This window comes from Phyllostomus discolor, chromosome 11 (assembly GCF_004126475.2).
Source record: "Phyllostomus discolor isolate MPI-MPIP mPhyDis1 chromosome 11, mPhyDis1.pri.v3, whole genome shotgun sequence".
NCBI classification, from domain to species: Eukaryota; Metazoa; Chordata; class Mammalia; order Chiroptera; family Phyllostomidae; genus Phyllostomus; species Phyllostomus discolor.
In genome coordinates this window covers 94865229-94888199 of record NC_040913.2, presented here as the reverse complement: position 1 = coordinate 94888199, position 22971 = coordinate 94865229, and the positions used below count along the sequence as shown (strand labels likewise).

At 63.2% G+C, this 22971-nt stretch overlaps 1 protein-coding gene across 1 annotated transcript in view; it reads left to right on the top strand.

Moving 5' to 3' along the window:
• DLGAP2 (DLG associated protein 2) overlaps positions 1–22971 on the top strand; it is a 152828-nt gene that overhangs the window by 70693 nt on the left and 59164 nt on the right. Inside the window, exon 10 of the mRNA XM_036011117.1 lies at positions 834–866. Coding sequence (XP_035867010.1) covers positions 834–866 — 33 coding nt within the window. The remainder of the gene's footprint in view (positions 1–833; positions 867–22971) is intronic.

The window sequence follows — 22971 nt, the reverse complement described above, 5'->3', positions numbered from 1 at the left end:
AAGAAGTTTGTGTGTTGAGCCATACATACACAAGTATGATAATGTATTTATGAGGGGGGACCCAAAAATCCCAGAACTTATTTATAAAAAGCTCTGTATTTACTTTTACCTGTTTAAACTTCAGTCACCTTCCAAGTACTCTCATCTGATGCGGTACACCTATCAAGACACTTTTTCCACTGATCAGAACAGTTTTTGAGCTTGTAGATTTTTATGCCTTTTAGTGCTTCTGCCGCTTTTTGTTTTACCTCTTACACATCAGCAAAACGTTTCCCCCTGAGGACTGTTTTCATCAGAGGAAACAAAACAAGCCTCTCCAATGAGATCAGGTGAACAGAGACGGTGGGGCACGGGGGTCCGGCCATTTTTGCCCAGAAACTGCTGACCACTCAGCGCGGTGTGGGCAGGTGTGCTCGTAAACCACCCAGCGTGAAACGGGCAAATGTGCTGAGTCTTAAAAAAACATGCACTGAGCAGAGTGCAGCCTCTCACAACAATGCCAGCTGGCGCACGGATACAGGTGGGTGCCTAGAACACTCACCCAGCGGGGCAGCCTGTCCTACAGGGGCCCCCCCTCCAGGAGATGACCCCGTTTTGGGGGGCCTCCTCCCCGTGGTGTGTGCACACGGTCTGACAGACAGAGACCGTTATTTAAAGAAAGCATAACGTCAAAAACGTCTGCCCAGGTGGCGTTTGTGACCGAGCTCGGGTGCGAGGTGGGAGCCGGCTTCCTGGCCGAGTCGTGAGTCCCCTCTGAGCTGCGTGCGCGGGGGCTGTGGATGCACCAGCTGGACAGGTGCCCGAGTAACGCCTCTCTCTGCCTCTCTCCACAGAGTCGCAGTGCACGCTGTGCGGGGAGCCGGAAGGTGAGTGTGGCCCCGACCCTCGGCGGGGGCAGGGCCGGGGGGGGGGGGGGGGGGCGCGGGGCCCGGGGCGGAGCGCGGCCCACGAAGGAGTCTCTGCCAGGCGGGGTCGGCCTCGCTCCGAGCCGCGGCTGCTCTCGTGAGGGGCCAGGAGTGCTGGCCGGTTTCGCGTACACACACACACACACACACACACACGTGTCCTGGCCGTGAGGGCGTCAGCTGGGGTCGGGCGAGCCTCGCTCGGGCGAGGTGACCTCGCAGACCAGCCCTGTTGTCCATGCAGAGGCCCCACAGGTCAGCCTGGAGATTGGCGCGGCCGCTGCCACTGACCGTGGGTCAGGATTCGAACCCAGCGAAACCTCCGCTGGTCGGCAGCGCCGTGCGAGCGGGGCGCCCGGGTGTTAACGCGTTACATGCTGACATGTCCCAGATGGCAGAGCCGGTCCGGGTCCTGCCTGCAGTGACTGGGGGCAGAGAACAAAGGAGGCGGCAAGCTGGCCAGGAGACTGGTCAGCCTTGGGAGCCGGGGGCCGCCCCGGCCGCCCGCCCTGTGGACCACGGAGAGAGGTGCGGCCAGAGCCCGCTGGACGTGCGGTTAATTTATTTGGGAGTTCCTCCGGACAGGCTGTCCACCGCAGCACAGTTCACGGCGGCCGGTGGGAGCTGTCACCTTCCTTCAAGGTCGTTTGCAGAAGGCAGGCGCGGCCACGGTCAAGTCATTACCTGCCTGTCAAGGCTTCGGCTTCACCGTGGATCAAAATGTGAAAAGCAGAGGGCCCCCGGCATTTCCAGGGTCAAAGGGGGCGGCGTGGTGACAGACCTCGTTCTCCGACTACTCGGCATCCACCGCACCCCGGGACCCTGTTCCTGTTTATCGTCACACCCTCCCACTGTCCCGGCCGCAGCCACACGGGGAACCGGCGCATCCTGCCCTGCCTGCCATTGGGTTCTCCTTGTCATCCCCCTGCACACGTCACACTCACAGGATGTCACACAGACTCACACCCACAATCACACACTGACACCCTCACACACACACACACTCACATACTCACACACACTCATACCCACAACCACACACTGACACCCTCACACACCCTCGAACAGTCGCACACCCTCACCCACAATCACACACTCTCACACCCACAGTCACACACTGACATCCTCACACACAGTCACACACCCTCACACACAGTCACACACTGACACCCTCACATACAATCACACCCACCGCCACACACTGACACCCACACACACAGTCACACACACAGTCACACACTGACACCCTCTCACCCACAACCACACACTGATACCCTCACACACAGTCACACACACACAGTCACACACTAACACCCTCACACACACACAGTCACACACTGACACCCTCACACCCACAATCACACACTGAAACCCTCACACACAGTCACTCACACACAATCACACACTGACACCCTCACACACACTCATACACACTCACACACACACAGTCTCACCCTCGCACTCACAGCCTCTGCTAAGTCCCCGTCGCTGTGTCACTAGCGACAAGGTGGCTGGTCCGCATGGTGGTTTCCGTGTGCTTGTTTCTGTTTGCAGACGTGTTCTGGGCGTGGTGCATGTGCGGTCTGGGTCTCGGCAACTTGTTGTCACGGCAGGTCGGGTCCGAGACCCAGCGTGGCTCAGGCTGTGAGGGGACAGCGGGGCAGAGTCAGGGCTGGTGCATTGCTGGGGTCGGCACTCCCTGAGGGTGCCGGCTGGTTTCTGAGGTCGTCATGGTAGCCGGGCGGACCCAGTGGCCCTGGGCTGACCTGGATGGTCACTCGGCCTTGGCCAATGGGGGGCCCTCCCGCCCGAGGGTCTCGGCCCAGGGCCCCACCGGTGGGGACGACAGGCCGGGCTGCCTGCCCTGGATGGTCTCAGGGCTGCTGCTCCCCGGGCAGCCGCTCTGGAGTGACCCCCGAGTGCTGTCCACCTGCCCCGAAGGTGTGCGGGGGCCAGGGGAGCAAGGAGGAAGCTTGGCCGTGACCGTCCGGGGCAGAGTCACTCGTAAACATTTGGAGTGGGGAGGAATGGACTCCACCTCATCGCTGGGCGGAGGGTCCCCCCCGGGCCTGGGACCTCGCCGGCCAGGGCGGATGACCCTGGCAGGACCTCACCACCCTGGTCTCTGCCGTGACCCTCCTCCTCTGCGGCCGGCTCCGCGGTTCAGCTACACGGGTGGCATTGCTCCAGACCAGAGGAAGGGAGGCGGGCGGCAGGGCCTCAGCTGTGCGGCACTTGGTGAAAAGCGCGAGGCATGAATATTCATCCACTTCCAAATCATTTGAGTAATTAGTCTAAGTGAGCGCTGGCCGGGCGCGGCGAGCGGAATCTGAAACCAGCCGCTGGGCTCGCGGGCTCCCGGCAGCCCCCACCCGTTCACTCTTCTGTGCCGTCCCGGGAGGGGATCAGCGCCGGGGCCGGGGCGCGGGGTGTCCACACACCCCGGGGGTCTCAGCGTCTCCGTGGGCACATGGATCTGCTGGCTCCTGTCAGGAGCCGTTCGCAGCCTCTCGCTGCTGAACCCGGGAGGAGGAAACACCCATCTGCATTTTAACGACTGGCTCTGGGCGCGAGCCGAGAGCCGGTGCTGGTGCAGATGGGTGATTAGCGTCCATGACGGCTGCCAGGCAGCGAGCCGAGGAACGCGGTTCGTGGGATGCCAGGGACCTCGGATCCAGCCGCCGTGGTCCCTGTGACCAGCGCAGCCCGCTGGCCGGTGAACTCGAACTGCTAGCTGTGTGCACAATGCAGATGGGAGTTTCCAAATGCGGGGTGTCTGCACTTTGCACGTGGCACGGTCCCGCAGTTTGGACGGCTGCTTCGGGAGGCATTGTTTAATGGGACATTGTTACATTTGTCACGTCTTTCTCCCTATTCAGAGTCCGCAGACAGCTCGGCTCTGGGCTTTGAAAGAGGCGCGGGGAGGCGGGGGAGACTGAGCTGATCAGACTCTCCCCAAAGGCGCTGGCGGAGTCTCGCTGGACCAGCTCCAGGAAAGAAAAAAGTATGAAACTCACTAAGAACAATCCCATTTGTTCAAACAACTTGCTACTGTAACGTAATAGCAGGCCTGTGTCGAGTTGTGTCATTTTCCCCGCTGCTTCCTGTTACTTCTAGGTTCCTGGCAGTAACTGGATATTTTGTGGCAGCGAGACAGCTTGTGCTTTTATCTCGCCAGGGCAATCACCGCTGAAGGTCTCGTTGATGGGACCCGGTAGTTTCATGTGGGAAAATAATGCACGAGGCTGTGATCCGCGTGGAGCCGTGCGGACAGGCCCGCGGCGCCCCTGCTGTGTGCCGCGGCCTCGGGGCAGACTGGGGTCGGGCGGGGCCACCGGCCTGGGTTCACGGGCTCACGTGCCTGCTGACCTGTCTGCGGTCTGATCTGCCCTCCTGGCCGGTTCTCTGGTGTGTGGGGGCGGGGTGGATGATGACCTCTGGCAGAGTGAGGAGAGCTTATTTTCAATCCACAACAATGTAACGAGAATGTCTCAGATCTGCCTTATTTAAGCAAATTAAAAGTAAGAAATAAAAGCACCCATTAAGATGCACATTTGGCACAAAGGGATATATTAGGGTGGATTTTAGCGGAAAGGTTTTCCCGTGGAAGAGGCCTGAGGATTTGAGCTTCCGACACGGCAGGCCGTTTGTGGGGACACGGGTATGCGCCGGGCTGCCTGGAGGACCTTCCTCGTGGAAATCCCAGTGCAAGAGTCCAAGGCAGGATTGAACATAAAACTTTACGGGAAGAGATTTCCTTTCTAAATGTGCTTTAGTGTCTTAACTGGGGTCGTTCGGGAACACCAGTCGTGTGCCCGCCCTGGGCGTCCTGGACGGAGGCTGGCGCTTTACTGCGAGTGGCAACAGGGGCTCCGCGGGGAGGAGGAAGCGGGGAAGTTTCTCCTGGGTTTCGTAACATTGTGTTCTTGACTTTTAAATACAAACGCCGAGGGCTCTCCCCACGGATGTCTCTAAACACCGGAAATTCCCACACTCCCTGTGCAGTGTAGTGAGTGTGAGCCATCCTGAGATGGGAAGGCCCTGTCCCCTGCTGGGAGACACAGCACGGTGGCTTTGGGGAACCGAGCGGCTGTGGCTCAGGAACAAGCCCCCCTCCCTGCCCCCGCCTTCCGCTCTGTCCCTGGAGACTTGGGGGGGGGTCACCTCTTCCAATACAGCAGACCCCCCCTCGTTTTGAGACGGCACCTTTGTACTTGTGCACTCTGGACGAAAATCGTCTTTTCTGCCGCCGTTCGGGTGGTCAGTGGGCTGCCACGGGCATCTACGAAGGAAGATGAGCTCTCCCCGGGACTGAAGAACTCGGCTGACTTTGAGGAAGCAGAAATCCACTCCAGCCGCCCTGTGGACCTCACAGTGGTCAGTGTCGTCGTTGTGGGCATGAGAAGCCGCCTTCTGGGTGGGAGTGGGAGCGCACCGGGGTGGGGCTCGGGCTGAGAGGGGGGCTGGGCCGGGGCAGACGCGGCCCCACGCCCACCGCAAGCCCCTCAGACTGCTGTGTGCCCGTGTCGGAGGGCGCTCACCCTCGGCACGTCGAGGCTTCCGTGGGAGGAGGAGGAGGACGAGAGGGACGCCCTTCGTCCCGAGAGCTAAGCGTGAGTTTTCACCAGCAGAGCAGTGTGGCTCCAGCACCCCTGAGAAACCGAGCCCAGAGAAGACGGGGAGGGGGGAAGTGGGGTGCAGACGCCGGGACGGACCCCCGAGGGGCACCGGAGTCACCCTGAGTCCCACCTGAGAAAAGGGCTGGAAAACTCTGGCCCGGGAAAGGGTCCGGAAGCTTCTCCCATTTCCTGGTGCTGGTGGGCACAGAGCTACGAACAAGAGCCGCACACCCGGGCGTGGAGGAGCGGCCGGCTGGCCCCCGGGTGTCCCAGACGGAGCCACGGTGCAGTCCAGGGGGCCGGCGTCACGACGGTCAGAGCCCGGGGCTGCGGCAGGGCCCAGTCACCTGTCACCGTGACGGCACAGCCCCCAGCCCCCACCGCACACACACGCAGAATGAAATGGCACAGCCCGAGTGGAGAAGTAACCGATGGTAGACATTGTGTTTGTTTAAAATCGCCAACCAGATTTCCAGAGGAAAAGGGCCGTCCTGAAGGAAGGGCCGGCGGAAGACAAGCGAACGCCTGGAAACCAGGAACATCACTCAGGCTCAGGGCCGTGCCCTCGTGCGGAGGCGGCGTGGCTGCGGCCGAGCCGACGGGGGAGGGGCAGACGAGAAGACGGGGGAGGGGACTCGGCCGGGAGCCGCCCTCCTGCAGCAAGACCCTTCCGGACACGAGGGTCCCCGGGCGCGGCCGCCGGCTGGTCGGGGTTCAGGGACAAATTAAAGGGAAAAGAGAGAGTGGGAAAGCCTGAGACTTCCCCGGAACCGAGTGCATTTCCCGGGCTTCTGAGCTAAAGAGCCCGACACAGAACCGTGTAGACACGCAGGCGCCTCGTCGGACGCGAAACCTCAGGGGGGGAGGGGGGGAGGGGCGTACGCCACTGTGAGTGTCTCCAGAGAGAAGGTGCAGGGCCCTTGCCCTGCGGCCGGTTCCAGGGCGCTCTTGTCGTCCAGAGCGATGCCCCGTCGCCTCGGAGCGATGTCGGAGAGAGAAACAGTAGCAAAGTAACAAAGGCAGGGAAACGCCGCACGTGTAGTGTCGGGGGGGCGGGCCGGGGGGCACAGGCAGCAGCACGCCTGGAGGAAGTGGCACACGCACCTTACAGGTGATTAAAGTCACTGTTCGACGGGAAGAGGGCCCTGCTCCTAGGAGCCGAAGCTATCGTCTGTTTCACGAGAGATTCAAGACATTCAGAGAGAGAGAGGGAGGGGAGAGAGGGAGAGGGAGAGAGAGAGGGAGGGAGGGGAGAGAGGGAGGGAGGAGAGAGAGGAGGGAGGGAGAGAGAAGGAGAGGGAGGGGGGAGAGGGGGGAGAGAGGGAGAGAGAGGGGAGAGGGTGGGGAGAGGGGAAGAGGGTTACGGGAGGCTGAGTGTGAAGTTCCTGGGGCCTCGGGTCTGCGTTGCTGCCAGAGCAAAGGGCTCAGAGGCTTCCGGAGGCCCGGGCGTCACCGTGGGAACGCTGCCTGCGGCGGGCTGAGGGGTCCTGCCCAGGTCACACGGGTTCATTTCCGCCCGAACTCTGTCCTTTCCTGCCTGGGGCTTAGGTGGGTCTCAGCGAGTGCGCACCCCCACCCCCGCCGCCCCTCATCGGGCCGTCACGGGAGATGTGCGTGGGGCCCCAGGCCCCTCCCGGCTCCGGGGGGAGGGGAGCACAGATCCGCTGGGCCACGTTCTCGGGGTGCGGGGGGGGTGACACCGTCTGTGTGGCCTCGCTCAACGTCTGTGCCCGGCGCCCGGCGCCGGCCGGTTCTGCCCTCTCCTTCCCCTTCCGCAGCGTCATCTGGGGTCCCCGCCGTCCCTCCCCCCAAGTCTCCCGCAGACTTACCTCCCCCACCCCAAGGCGTCGAGCCTCCCGCAGCGCAGGAGGCACCCTCTGAACTGGCCCCCACGTCCCCACAGAAGGTCCAGGAAAAGGGCAGCTGGGACCCCACACCCCGGCGGAGCCTCTGTCCACTCTGCCGGACCCTGCGTCACCCGCGGGTGCAGCCCCTCCCCCCTCCCCTGGGCTTCCTGCGCCGACACCTGCCGGAGCGCGGCCACGCCCCAGCTCAGGAGTCACAGCGTCTTCACCGCCGTGCTCCCCGTGCCCTGGAGCCCTCTGCACCTCCCGGCCGTGCCCCCTCCACGCAGGTGCGTCGAGCTGAGCGCCTGGCGCGTGGGCTGGCCCCACAAAGGTGCATCGGTCCTCTGCACGTGGCCTCAGAGGTGAGGCCGCACCCACTGACAGGGCAGAACAGGGTGCAGTCGGGGACGGAGCGCACATCCCCCCCCCGCTGAGACGCAGTCAGGGTTACTCGGGGTGGTGGGAAACGCACACATGAACCCCAGTTTGCAAACCTCTGTTTTCCTGAGACTGTCCGACGACGGAGATTCAGATGTTCGTCTGGCCCCAGAGCAGTTGTGCCTCATTGACTTGCTCACGGAATAAATACATAGTTTCCCGGTCACCAGGGAATTTCAGCGCCAGCACCGAGTGTCAGGCGTGGCGAAGTCCCGCCTGTTTTCTTGTTGCTCGGGGGGGGCTGCCGGCTGCCTGTGGGGGCGTGCGTGGGAGATGGGTGTGACGGAGGAGCCGTCGTTGAACGCCACGCCGGGGTGGGCCGGCCGGCCACGGGTCCCCCTGGTGACCCACAGGGAGCTCCCTCGGACGTGGAGGAAAGGGGCGAGGAGAGAAGCTGGGCGTGAGGACGGTGCCTGGCGTTCGTCCTCGCAGACCCCACTGTGGAAGCAAGAACTTTGCTTTTCCTGTAAGATTTTATTTATTTATTTTTAGAACTGGGAAGGGAGGGAGAAAGAGCGGTAGAAACATCAGTGTGTGGTTGCTCTCGTGCGCCCCCTGCTGGGGACCTGGCGGGCAACCCAGGTGTGTGCCCTGACTGGGAATCGAACCGGCGACCCTTTGGTGTGTAGGCCGGCACTCAGCCCACGGAGCCACAGCAGCCGGGGCAGGAACTCCGTCTTCAGAGGGAGCATCACCGGGGCCCTCTCCTGGCAGGGGCACGAAACGCCCCGGGGGCCTGTCCCCTGGGTGGTCTGCAGGGGGGCCGTGTCCTCCAGAGAATCCCGGCTCCGCGTCGGCCCCGGGGACGCGGGGAAATCAAGCGCCTCTGCTTCCTGGGAGCGAGACGTCTGTGCAGGGGGCGGGGGGTCGCCACTCACTGCTGGTCTCCCTGTGACTTTCTCGCCCCGTGCTTCACGCCATCAACTGCGGACGGGAGGCTCTCCCGGGCGTCTCAGGGACAGAGGCCCAGCCCCGGCTCCGGCCCGTCAGCCTGGAGGCCGCGCTGTGCCCAGGGCAGCCCACGCCCGTCGCTCCTGCCCCATGGGTCCCCGGGGATCTGCTCACCGGCCGACGAATCCAGAGGGAGCCCACGGCCCGGAGACAGCGCCCCAACACGGCAGCGGGCTCCCCGCCCTGAGTGCACTGGACCCCGGGCATCTTCCTGGTCCTCCCCGCCGCCTCCTCCTCCCGCCCCAGTGTCACCGCCTCCTTCCTGGCCGGCCACCCCCTGCCGGGGCTCCGTGAGTCCCTGCCGCTGTCCTGGGTGCAGAGAGGAGCTGGGCATCCCCAGCCCGGGGGCGGGAGCTCCCAGCCCAGCCAGATGCCCGGGGGCCCCCCTGAGGACATGCGGGACGGCCGCCCTGTCACGGCTCTCACAGCGCGGGCGGCCTGACCCCAGGGCCCGTCTGGACCGCTCGCCCGGGGTCCCCGTCGTGAGTGTGGGCTGCGGGACAGACAGCGCTCGTCTCCCTGAGTGACGGGCGGGCAGGCGGGCAGCACGGGCGAGAGGCGTCCGGTCACTAACGGTGCCTGTCCCTCCACGTGCCCGCCCCCCCCCCCCCCCCCCCCCCGGTGGCTCCGTCTCCTCGGCGAGTCACGGTAATAAACGGTCGCGGCTTCTGCGGCGTTTTTCTTTCTCTTGGAGCGTCCTTGGCAGGAAGGTCCTCCCGCCCCACCGGCGGCCCCCGGGGCCGAGCCCGTGGGAAGCGCAGAGACGGGCTCCGCGTGGCTGGGCTGGGAGTCGCCGGGGCGCCGGGGGCAGACCGTGGTCTGGGGCCCGAGAACCAGCCCGGACGCGGAGCTGCTCTCCCGACAGCAGCGGGCGGCCGGCCGATGGACCGGCTTCCGTGTCCTCTCCGCCTTGGCGCACAGCTCCTCGTCCTTCAGACGCTGCAAACGGCTTCCGGCGAGGCTCTCAGCAGGTTCTCCCGAGGCTGTGCCTCCCTGACCCCGGCTCTTGGGGCTGCAGCCCGGGTGGGGGCGGGGGCAGCCCGACCGGCCAAGCCCTCGTCCGCCTCTGCGAGCGGCCAGGGCCCCGGGTGCCTGAGACTGAAGGACCCACAAGGTTCAGTGCAGGGAAACGGAAATCACGGTCCGAGGAACAGAAAGAAAAGGGGGGCCCACAAACGTGGGCATCGGCAGGGTCCGAGGAACGTGGGCACCGGCAGACGCGGCCGGGGGCCGGCCCGGAGCAGAGGTGACTGACCACCAGGGAAGGAGCAGAACGGCTGTTGGGGGGAGTAATGGCGAAGTCCTCCAGAAACACCAAGGAAAGCCCAAGTCCACACAGGCAGGATTTATGAACCCCAAGGAGGAGGCACAGAGACCCCCCGCGGGCACATCATAACCAAACCCCTGACGGAAGCACGATCCGTCTCAGAAAGAGCCAGAGACGCGACTCATCGCATGCAGAGCACTTCCCGCCGGAACCCGCGGGGGCGGCAGGGGGACGGGCCGTGCGCGAAACACCAGGAGAAGACGGTCGCGGGAGAACTCCGAACCCACTGAACCCGTCCTTCAAATACGAAGGGGAAATTAAGACGTTCTCACAGAACAAAGAAACGGAGGGAGTTGGATGCTAGACTTGCTCTAAATTATTTTTTTTTAAAGCTAAAGGAAGCTGTCCAGATGACAGGAAGCAGGGTGGGCAGTAACGCGAAGCTGTCCTGGAGGAGGAAACATCCCAGCAAGTGTAAGTGCACGGCGGTGAGAGCTAGCGTCGCTGTGTTCGTGGTGTGCGGGCCCACTTGTTACTTCCCGCGGTAACTGAGAGAGAAACATGGAGAGAGCCCCCCCAACTCTGTGTGCCTGGGCGCACGGTGGATGAGACGTCACCCGTGAGCGTGAGGAACGGATGGGGCTGTCTGTGTGACCGGCGTGACCGATTCTGCACCAACGGGAACGAGGCTGTTCTGACTTCAGGATGATCCCCTGACCCTCACCCCGAATTCACCGACAAAGAAGACACCTGACAAATGTCTACCCCAGAGGGTGCGCACGGGAACCCAGAACGGTTCACTGCGGACCATCCATCAGCCCCAGACGGCAGAGCTGGAGGAGATGCGGGGTGTGGGCATCCTTCTGTCGATGAAGGAGCCGGTTCACGGAGAACCGGTGACAGTTTCGACTGTGTGAGCACCAAACAACAGAATGTGACAGGCGTGAGATGGCGCTGGCAGAGTCGGTGGCAGGAGCAGGCACCTCAGCACCGCGTTTGGAGACTGGGGTGCCCTTCCCGTGCTGTGCTGGGCGTCCGGACGGACCAGCAGGGGAAACACCAGGTCCACGGAGCCCACACACCTGCAGCGCCCCACCCAGCGAGGGGCTCCAGGGGCTCCGGGGACCATTCTGCATCCAGGCGTTTGAGGAGGTCCAGGTGCACTGTGGTCAGACGACCAGGTGAGATCACACGGCGTCTCTGAGGAGTGCAGTTGTGGTTGGATTTTTTTGCCCTGCAAACCCCCAGGTTGAAGGCCGACCCCCAGGCCCCCGGACAGGGCCCCCGGAAAGGGACCGCATGTGGAGAAGTCGCTGAGGGTGTAGCTGGGGATGAGGTCCCCCAGGATCAGGGTGGCCCGGACCCTATAGGACCGGGGTCCCCAGGAACAGGGGAAACGGGGACCCACACAGGGAGAGCAGCCGTGCAGGTGAGGCAGGCACGTGGGCTGGGCCGCAGCCCCCGCACAGCCCCCCGCCCTTGAGCCGGAGCCAACCCGCTGACCCCCGCTCCCAGACTCCGGAGAGCAGAAGGCTCCTTTCTCCTGGGCCAGCCTCCCGGGCGGGGTGTTTGTCCCGGCAACTTCCAGTAGACTGATGCAAGGGCTCCAAGGAATCATTTCTTTTAACAATTACTTGAAGCTTCTTAAATCCGTAATCAGTGTCATTGTTTTAACAGATTTCTTTATTCTGGTCCGTGAACAGCAGCGAGATTTCCCTAATCGCTTTATTCGACGCGACTAAACCCAGGGCACTGAGCTCGACTCCTGCCTGGGCTGACACATGAATGAGTGAGCTCATCACACGGACGACAGCCGGCCCGCCGGCCCCAGCCGGGGAGGCAGCCGGGGCAGCGCCTGGTGGGGGGCTGGCAGCCCATGTGGCTGCCTGGTCGAACTCAGCCGTCGAGAAAGGCAGTGTTTCTCAAAATCCGTAATGCATGACTCAGCGATTGTACACACAGGCACAAAGAGTCTCGGGGTCTCCGGTCTTCGTCAGCTACAGAGGACACCGTTTGCTCAGTCAGGGCGGCTCAAAATAGGTTCGCTTTGATCGAGCACAAATCACGCGGCCCTCCCCTCTCACCCCGTTTCCTCCAGCATCGCGTGCTGAGTGGTTACAGTGGTTACAATGTTTGTAAAACGATTCAGGAGCTGTGACAACGTAGCCGATTAAACACACACAGGACTGTGGTGCGTCTCTGGGTAGCGGGTGTGGCGTCAGGTTCAGCTCAGCGAGGTCTTCGTCTGACGCAGACCCCGCTGCGTGAGACGCAGGCCCCGTCTCACCCCCATGTGTCCGTCACCCGTGGTGACCATCCGTCGGGCCGCACACTGGCTGCAGGAAACACGGCCCCTGGGGCCCCGCGCCGGCTCCCCTTCCTTCTGACCTGGCTCGGAGTCAACCTACCCAAGTGCACACGCGTGTTTTGGGCACCGGGACCGAGGGGAGCAGCCTGGCAGGAGTTCTCCTCGTTTCCTGGGCAGCCCCGTCAGCCTCCCCACCTCCCCAGCCCCCGGGGTCTCGGCGTCTCGTTCTCCGGCAGCGGCTCCGGCAACAAATCTTCCCCGGACGCAAAATTGATTGTGTCTTTTACCGCTCGTGAGGGTCAGCGGGTCCCCGTGGGTTTCAGGATGAAGCCAAAGCTGAGCATCGATTTTTCTTCCCTGTGAGGTGGGAATCAATGCGGCTTCCCCTCTGCGGTTTCTCGGAGATTTGGGTGGAGCGTCCGGGGCTCGGGTCCCGTGGTAAGCGCCCGTTTGCTGGTTTAGCAGAGGGGGAGGGGGCAGCGAGGGGAGGGCAGGGCTGGCGGTGGGCCTGGTGGCTGCTGGCACCGGGGGCGGGCTCAGGCCAGCCCTCTGGCTCTCGCCGGCCCTGCAGTGACCCGGAAACCTCCTGGCCACGGCCTGGTCTTCAGCCCTGGCCAGCGGCTCTCTGATGCTGTGGTGAGCCACGCAGATGTGAGCTCACCTGCCCGGTGTCAGCACCGCCCTCCCCACGGCAGTCTGGGGCAGTGGGGTGGCTCCAGTTCAGGTCAGACACTCGTGCAAGAGCAGGTGACAGGGCGGGGGGAGGGGGCAGGACCCACATTCGGATCCAGGAACCCAGGAGGTGCCTCGTCCCTGTGGACGAGGAGGCAGGAAGCAGTTTCGAAGACGCCCCACCACGCGGGCCCTGTGTCTCTGGGACGGTATGGTCTGCTGGCTCCGTCTCCTGCTCCAGGTGAACCTGCTCGGGGCTCCCACCTGTGGCCTGGACCCGCGATGACAGAAACCCCGATTCCGCCCCGGCTGTTAGAGCTGAGAGATTATGAGAAGTGCTTCAGAATCCAAACTGGAACAGCGATCTCCCCCCAGGTTACAGACGAGGGTGCCTCCCCTCCGTGAGAGCTGCTTCTGATGTTACTTGCATTTCACACAGCAGCGCTCCTGTGTTATGCATTTTTATGTGATAAGCTGCCTCAATTCTTGTAAGAAGACATACAGGTCATAAACTGCCAAGTAATTTGGTTAAAAAATGCGTGGTGTTCCTCAGCGATGAAGTGCAGAAAAGCACCACACTTCACGTGCCTGACTCTGCAGTCTCCGTGGTCTGGGAATTAACTCCTCGGCGCACAGGAGCCCCGGGGGTGGGAGGGGAGGGGGGTCTCCATCTCCCCATCACACCGAGAGCCCCCCCCACCCCCGGTCAGGGTGGACCCGGGCTGCTGAATCACAGAAGCTGCAAATGCAAGTCATTTGCGGGGGACGGGGTGGGGGTCGGCACAAGGATGCCTCTGGGGGATCTCGGTGGCCGTGTTTGCAGCGGTCTCCTGGTCGCTGCAGCTCCCGGTGGCCAGCCATCCAGGAAGAAAGCCCCCCGAGGGTGACCGAGGACTCGCTGAGACGGGAAGGAACAGGGTGGGGCCCCCAGCGCTGAGGCGTGTTGGCCTCGGGGAACAGCGCCAGCCCTGCCTTCCCAGCCGGCCTGAGTGGTCGGGCGTGCCAGCCCCTGTGCCTGCTGCGCTGCGTGCCCACAGCGCGTGCCCAGGGCTGGCTTCCCCGTCCGGGCACCCCGTGTGCTTGGCGGGTCCCCGGGTCCCCTGGTGAGGTGTCTGGGGTCACACCCGGGCGATGGTGTCCTCCAGCAGGAGCCGCCAGCAGGCCGACCCGTCTCTGCGGAAGGGACGGTGAGAGGGCAGCTGGAAGGGGGGCCGGTGTGGCCCTGTGCTCTGGTGAGCTCGGCGCCGGACGCTCCACCCCAGGGACCCGGCCCTGCGAGAGCGGCACTGCTGCCCGGCCGCATTAACCGCCGGAACTTTGATGTTGAAACGAGCCAGGCGGCCGCGGCGAGACCTGCCGCCTCAGGCCCCGGGGGAGGCGCCGAGCCCCCAGCGCGCGGACGGACGCCGGCCTGGCAGGCGGGAATCCGTGCGGCTTCGTCACCAAATCCGTGCGCCGGTTGGATGGGCTGCTCCGCACACATCCGTCTCGCGCTCAAGAAAAACACATTTGCCCGCGTCCCCGGCACCTTCCTCGGAGCAGGCTGTATTTGTGGGCGTTCTGTTTCCCCCGGCAGCTGTAACGGACGTAACCTTCAATCTCACACAAACTGAAGAAAAATGTGGCTTTCGGACGAAGCAGGTTCCTTTATGAGGGACCGTGATTTCTCTGTAGTGGAGTCGGCCGGTCGTTAAGGAGCAGGAAGAAGCGGCCTGAGCGGCGCTCCCGGCTCTGGTGACACAGGAACGCCGCCCAGGACCCCGCCTGCAGAGGGGTGTCCCGCTGCACCGGTGGCGGGGGGACCTGGGACCCCAGGCCCCGGGATCCCGCAGCCCCTGCCGGGCACAGGCGCCGCCCCGGTGGGCAGAGGAGGTCGTGCGGGGTGACGGTCCTCGCCCTGCGCTGTCCCTGCTCCCTCCAAGCCCCGCCCCCTGCCCAGGACCCGTCTTCTGGACACGCAGCTCCCATCCCCGAGGTGGCCCGCCCCCGGGGGCACGGCGTCCCCGCACCACCAGGTTCCCGTCCGAGGGCGAGCGTGTGCCCTGGGCGGCCACGCAGAAAGTCAGGAGAGACCCGCAGAGCGAGAGCAGGCCCCCCTCCCGGCGGCTCCCACCCCACCTGCCGACCACCGCTGCCGCTGCCCACCCCGGGGACCCTGGGCGGGCCCACTTGGACACTCAGGGCCGTGAAGTGCTCGTCTGACGCCGGCTGTCTGTCCGTGCGCAGCAGAGGTGACCGGTCCACAGCAGCGTCCCCCTGGGGACTAGAGCTTCCAGGAGGGGGGTGGCTCACTGCTCTCCGGCTGGGCCACCAACGGGACCTGGAGCTCGGCCGGCCGGCCTTTTCCGAGTCCCTCCTTCCCACACGGAGTCTCAGCAGAGGCCGAGGTCTGCTCGCAGGCCCTGCAGGCCCTTCCTTGGTGTCCGTCCACCCATCCAGGCTCAGCCCTGCCCCGGGCTCCTCTCCATGACGTGGGGTGGGGAGCTTGGGGGTGGGAACTCACGGCAGGTTCCCGGGGGTGCGGGCCCTGTCCCAGCCTCGCCTGACCTTGGCGATGACCCCAGAGCCACTGCCACTTCCTGAGTCAGGCAGGTCTTAGCCCATGGCTCCTCGCAGCGCACCCTGGGGGGCCCTGGGGGGCCCTGGGGGGCCCTGGCTCCACAGCGACGCTGCGGATGGAGGCGGCCGGCGTGGAGAGAGCTGAGCGAGACTCAGGCTTGCGTCTCCGAGAGCTCGGGAAGGGGCTCACCCTGAGAGCGATCGTCGAAGACCCGAGCACCCTGAGTCCCCGCTGTGCGTCTGCATCTCCTCCTGCCCAGCCAGCCGGCTGTCCCCTCGGGAAGCAGCAGGACGTCACAGAGCACGTGCGCCCCGTGGTCGGGGGGCGGGAGGCACCTCCAACGCCGGGGCCCAGCCCGGGGCCACGTGGTGGAAGCGAGTCTTCCCCACAGCTCGTGGCGGGGCTGCGGGGTCATCCGGGTCACGAGGCGGCTGGGTTGCTGGGTGGTCGAGTCGCACCCATCTTGTGCGCCGGCCCAGGAAACTCCTCCAGCCCGAGGACGAGTTGGCAGCTCTGTCAAAATCACTATGGCAACAGACCCACTGGTGGGGAGTGTTTCTGTGTCCACGAACACAGACCGGCGAGGCCCCCGGAGGTGCCGAGAACCGGGCTGGAGCCGGGAGTGAGAGTGGATGAGCACCCCCCCTTCCGAGCTGGGCTACTACTCATCTCGGGGTGACGGCAAGCCGGGTGGGTGTCGGCAGGAGCTGACTGGTTTTACCAAAGTCTGCCGGCGTCTGTGCATCTGCTGTGCGGGTCCCCACTGGCACGGTGGTCTGGGGTGGCTCGTGTTCTCCAGGTCCCTGGGGACGCCAAGCCCTCAGGCGCCGAGGGAGGAGCTCCGCCCTGAGAGCACCGGCCAGGCCCCTCCGTGAGTGGCGCTGCAGAGGGAAGGACATGGTGTGGCTGGGCCCCCTGCCACCCCCGGCCCCCCCACCCCCGGAGCCAGCAGCTTTCAGGCAGCCCCGGGAGCAGCACCCGCGCAGGAGTCCGTCCCGGGGGGGGGGGCCGGCCACTCTGAGCAGACCGTCGGGTCGTCTCTGCCGCCAGAGGACCGGCCGGACCCCTCCGCAGGCAGGCCACAGTCTCCTCAGGGGTCCCCTCCGGGAGATGGGGGGCCTCCTGGGAGCCACCCTGAGGACGTCACGGGAGCCTCCCCAACAAACCACCGGTCTCTGGCGACAGGGCCTCTGAGAGGCGTCCAGGCAGGCTACAGGGCAAACCAGGTCAGACACCCAAGGGCCCCGTGAGAGGTGGCATCACGCTCAGGCCGTAGGCGTCCCGCACCCCGGGGTCCGTCTCCTCTTCCCTCGGTCGAGGGGCCGCTGAGCTCGCTCCCGGCGAGTCAAAGGGAAGGCCACCTTGGCAGCGAGCCTCCTGACCGGGCCGTCGTCAGGGCCGATCTGAGTCCCCCGTGGGGGTGAGTGGCCGAGCTGCATGGGTCCCTGCGAGTGTGGCTGTCCTGAAAGTCGCTGTGTGCCCAGAAGGAGAGACGCAGAAATGCAGCGGGCTGCTCTGGGACGGTCACTCCAAACCAAATGTGGACTCTGGTGATGTCGTGCGAAACGCCTCTTGGGGTCTCTCGAAAGGAGGGGGATCACGGAGCCTGTGCCGGGGACCCGAGTCGGCCTGGGGTGACACCATCTCCATCTCCAGGCCGAGAGGGAGCGGGGTGCCCCCAGAGCCGGGGCCGTGTGGCCAGCGCGGCCGTGAGGGTCGCAGCCCGGCCGTGACCAGGAGCAGGCGGCCACAGTGCTCGTCTGAGCAACAGGTGCCTGGGACAAAGACCACTCGCGGCGGCTCACGTACCCCCAAACTGGGAAGCGTCGGGCAGCAATTATAGGGGAAAAAACTCTCTCATTAGACAGTTCCCTTAGATTTCGGTCTCCATGGAAACTGGATACTCGGAGGGTGAGATATTCTCGTCTTCGGAGTTCTGCACGTCTTGGAATGGGGACGCGCACAGACAGAGCCAGACGCAGCGCCCGCCTGCGAGACCGCGGGAGGGGTCTCTCGCCCGGCGCCGACGCACGTCCAGCGCCAGGGTGGCGCTGCGGACGGGCGGGGTCAAAGGTGAGAGCGAGGACCGATGAAGCCACAGAAACTTCATAAAAAGATACAATTATAGCACGTCCTGGCCCGGAGTGGGGGTAGAGTGTGTGTGTGTGTGTGTGTGTGTGCACGCGCGTGCACCCCAACCTCTGGTCGGGAGTCCACGGGGGTGCGGCCGGGGCAGGTCGGTCTGCGCCTGGCTGCGAGGCCCCGCCCCAGCCCCTGTCCTCACACCCCAGGCTCTGCCTGGCGCCCGGCCTCTCGGAGCAGATGGCCGTTTTGGGTCCTGCTGGGACCGATTTCAGTGACCTGGCTGCTGCTGGGCCCGGGGAGCAGAGGGCTGGTTTCAGCAGCCTGTGCCAGGTCCAGACACGCAGGTGACAGAGGCGCCGCAGGTGAAGAAGGCCCAGCGATGTCTTCACAGGGCGCCAACGGGTCCTCCTCCACGAGACCAGGCTCAGGGGGCGGGGCTGAGCGCTGGGGGCGGGGCTGAGCACGGGGGAAGAGCAAGTGTGTGGGAGGAATGCCCTGATGCCCTGGTGCCAGTCTCCCCTGGGTTGGGGGACAGAGGCTGGGGCTCTACCTCTCAGATCCTCCAAGACAGAGACGCTCGCTGCGCCTCCACCCTCTGCCCGGGGCCACTGCTGGGCACAGTGCCTCCTTTGGCCCCACGCCTGGTCCCCCAGGGCCTCCTGTGAGCCACCCGATCCCCCCGGGACACAGAGACCGGTCCTTCTGCATTAAATGTCACCTCGGGGAAGCGCGTCTTGACCTTGACCCTGACCCTAAACTAACCGCAGGCCGAGTCGGTGTGCCAACCACACCATGCTGTCCTTCGGGGACTCCCCCTGCTGGTCCGCTCTGTTCCGCCCAGGCCCTGGCGGGCGAGTGTGGGTCTGCCTCCTTCCCCTCCCACCCTGCGTGGCCGGAGGTCGGTGCAGGGGCTGAGACGTCCAGTCGGGACTCGGTGCCCCGCTCGCCCCGTCCCCGGCTGGCGCCCTGGGGGACTTGCTGGGCTCACCCGAGGTCTCTCCGGCGGAGCCTGCTGTTGGCTGACGTGCCGTTTTCGGGGGACACAGTCCCCTCGGCCGCCCGCCTGCGTTTCGTGCGGCCGAGAGCCGTCGGCCTCAGGAAGCACCGCATTCCTCACAGAGCTGTGGATCCGCCGGCCTCTGCAGGTGGGAAGTGTCCCCGTTTGCTGGTGAAACACCAGGTGCAGGGCAGGGCACCACCCAGCCCGGAGGATGCGCCTTCTCAGCGTGGATGGCAATGCGGCCTCCTTGAGCTGCCAGCACGGTGCTCACAGGCAGCCACACGGCTGTTCCCACGGGGCCCTGCCTCTGCCCGGTTGCTCGGGACTAAGGGGCTCTTAGGGTGGTTGCAGTGCAGCTCTGAAGCGGCCAGCTTGCAGAGGAACACCGGTTTGTAAAAATTACTACCAGAAGCGTCACCTGTTCACAGCAGGCTGTGCTTCTTAATTAAAAAAAAAAAAAAGTGCCAGCAAAGAAACACAAGCTGCATTCATTAAAGAAAAATAGTGAAAGATTGTCGATGACTGTCTGGAAGGCTGCTGCGTTTATTAATTGCCAGATCGTGTCTCCGTAATGGAGCTGAGCAGCCTGTGCACTAGAGAACCGTTTTCAAAGGGATCTCTGCGGAGACCCGAGGAGCCAGCGGACACGCAGCAGGCACCCGGCACGTGGCAGCGCCCGGCCTCCCACCTCTGAGAGCCCCGAGCGCAGTCCTCCCCCACAAGGCCACCGGTCAGACGTCACGTCAATGCGGGTCTTTGCTCTCCCAGCCTCAGGCGTGACGTTTTTCTGCAGGTTTGAGCAGATTAAATATGTTAGAGGGGCATTTCTGTGTGTTTGCCTTCGCTCCTCATTCTCTTGCGTAGTTACACTTTCCCAGCGTCGCCGGAGTTGTAGTCTCACTGCATAAAAACGGCCCTCGGTGGGCAAACACAGAAATGGTCTTGGGGAGACGCCAGGGTTGGGTGTCGTCTCCGCTGTTCTTGTTCCAGAGAGGAGCTGGGGCTCCTCGTGGGGGGGGGGGGGGGGGGGGGGGCAGGAAGACCACCGAGAAGCAGAAGTGTGAGGGGAAGCATGCCAGCCCGTCTGTCTGTAGCCTGCCACCAGAAACATAGGCTTGCTCCCGTAATGAGCGGCTCAGATCCACTTGGAACGCCGCGGGGATGGGCTGGTGGCACCGGAGCCGAGCTCCAGCTCCGGGAGGACAGAAGGTTCCTTGCAAACATGGTTCCATCCGGCTTCCTCTTGAAGACACCGCATCTGATCTTTGCCGGAAACGGCATCCTCCTGGCAGCTGCTCGCTCTCCGTTCTCGGTCGCTTGTGGTATTTCCCTTCCCCGTGGCACACAGTGTAGCTTCCTGAGGGGAGAGCCGGGCAGCGAGGCCCACACCCCTCACTCCCCCAACCCCAGTTCATCCTGAGCGGTCCTCCCTTGTCCCAACTCCGTCTTGGCGACAGCGACCAGGCACTGGCGTCGGCAGGGGCGGCGACCTTGTCACCGGCGGTGCAGGGCAGTGGTAGCTGACCCCTGCGGGGGGCAGACCAGCTCTCTCGTCCTCCCAAGTCCCGAGTCTGCTCCTGCTGCGCTTGGAGACACACAGCGTTTCTGTGTTTTCAGTGACTTGGTCGTTTAGCGTAGGCTGGTGTGCTGTTTCCCTGCAGCCGGGATAAATGCAGCACTTCCTGTGTTACTGGGATTTTTGTGGAGTTGCTCTAACACAGCTTCCCTTTTGTTACATTGAGTCTGATGAGCCGACCCCTATCTCAGTGTTTTCGACCTTCAGAAATGCCAGTTTCCTGCCACTCCCTGTGTGTATTGAGATGAGGGTGTTAGCGGGCCTTGTGGATACTGGCTAACAAAGCCCTAGAAATCTCTGCTAGATGGAATGAGTGGGTCTGTGACTTTTTACCGGCCGGTTAGCGACCTCTGACTCTCGGACCGCATGCACCTGAGCGAGCGGTCAGGTGGTTCGGGGCTCAGCTCACAGCTGCTGCCCTGGGAAGGCGGAGTCTTTGCTGAGGCCAGGAGGCGGCGGTGGTGTGGACCGAGGGGACAAGAGGTGTGTCTAGCACCCATAGGTGCACAGAGCACCACTGGGGAGGGCGCTGGGGGCAACTCCGGGCCAAGTGGGGCGGGCCTGCCCCGTTTTCTAGAGCTCTGGACCCTGTGCGGTGCGGTGTGTTCAGGGTCCCCGCGATCCCAGCGCCGGTGCTGGGCGAGAGCAGCCGCCTGCGGTGCAGACAGCGGTCGCACGAGGGCGCACGAGGGCGCCGAGTTCTTCCCAGCCTCTGACGTTCTAGGTGCCGCAGGGTTGTCGCCTGTCACATGTGTCTTGTTCCCGTCTGAAGTCACGATCTTCATTACCCACAATTAATACTGCAGCGGAGGAATCCTAGGAAGATGTTCCGCTCAACTAAGCTTGTTTATCACTGCCAGGGAAACTTCCAACGAGCTGGGACTCATTTCTTCCTCCAATTAATTAGCCGCAGCGCCAAGCTCGTGCTATTTGTAAACGTGACTAATGGCCTCGACACAGGAAATAGGAGCGCCCGTCCCGGCCCGTGTGTGCCCGGCACGCAGTGCCTCTCCGGGCATTTCAGGCCCCGTGGTTCCTCCGCGGGAGCAGGGGGCGCTGCGACCAGTGTGCGTCCGCCAGAGGGACGCTAATAATCACTTTCACTTTCTGGTATCGGTGGGCTGAGTTGGATAGCAACTGCCCCAGGGGCAAGAACACGCACCGTTGTGACACCTTACCTAGAACAGTGCCTAAGTTCGGGGTGTCTGCCCCCTCCTTTTTCCTTTGAACCAGGAACCAGCATGGGCTGAAAGATTCCGTGTTAATTCTAAGTTACTTTATGTTTACGACCACTTAAGCACACCATGCCAATCACCCCCTATCCAAGTGGCTTACAATTGAACTATGTCTCATTTCTGTCTAGCTGTAAAATCATCAAAAGGCATTAATAGTTTTAATTTTTTAAATTAAATTGCTTAAAGTCATCCAAACATTTGCTAGGACTTTTTCATCCTGTCTCACAAATCAGTGCATGGTTGTTAGCGCCAGTTCCACACCAACACGAGCCCCCACTGTGGGGTGCAGTACAGAAAGAAACTGCATTGAGTGCAAACGGCTCAGTGGTGACACCCCTCCTTTGTGAGACCCCGAGGCCAGACCCCCGTCCAGGGGGGCAGCTCCAGACAAGGAAAGTCAGACCTCACTGTGAACAGGATGTGACTCCCCAGCCCACCCGCGCGAACTGGCTTATATGGACAGAAGTCTCCGCCCCTGGTCGCTGATTGGTCCATTCTCATGTAAATGAGGACTCCAAGTCCTTGCAGTTGGGTTGTCCAAAAGGCACTGTTCTAATTGGCCAGAATAGAGCCACTCTGATTGGGCAAAGCTGTGCAGCTACCATTGGATGGGGAAAGCCTCAGTCCTATTGGTTGAAGTATGATTCTCGGAGCTCCTATATAAGGCTGCTCAGCAGCGAGACGCAGCTCAGGGCAGGCTGCTCCCCAAGGTGTAGCTTGTGTGAGAGGCACCTGGGCAAAGGTGGCTGCTAGGCTCTGTTTCTGTTTTGTTCTGTTTCAATTTGAGCCCAGTTAGCCACCAAGACGGGCAGTTTTAAGCCATTTTGGCTGCAGCCCGTTGTAAGAAGTGCTTTTTACCTGCAACCCGAACACAAGCACACACGACACACACAGGTGCAGCCACACCTGTGTGCTTAAACAGGGAGAGCGCCACCATCACAGCAATACTGGACACTGGAGACAGGTTCCAGTCTTTCCTCTCGTGACCTGTCCTGGCTGCCCTGTCCTGTCCCCTCCTGTCCCACTACGTCCTGACCGACTCTATGCTGTTCTTTCAGAAGTAAGTCTGGGCACAGACCGCAGGATCGAACGGTAACGGGTCACCGGGCACAGCTGTGAGGCGTGCTCTGGACAGTGCCTTGGGGACCAAGCCTGTGTCCGAGGCAGTCGGGGGAGGTCTTCCTGCAGCATTGGCACCCCGTTATGCCAATGAGACACCCCTGCATCTGAACAAAGTCCCAGTCACCTCATTCATGCTGCGAGTTTGGTCGGAATTTGTGTCGGTGGGTGGAGCCAGTCAGCCCTGCTCCCTCAGGGGCCTGTCATTTCGTCTCTTCCTTCTTGGCAGCCTTTCCAGCCCCGCAGCTGTGACTTAGCCCTCGGTGTGGTCTCTGATCTGGCAGCAGCAGTCTGGCCAGGCCGCCTACCAGCCCTCCTTCCTCATCCTCACCCGGTCTGTGTCCGCGGTGCTTCACGGGGGGTGGGATCTTTGAAGGAGGAGGCAGGTT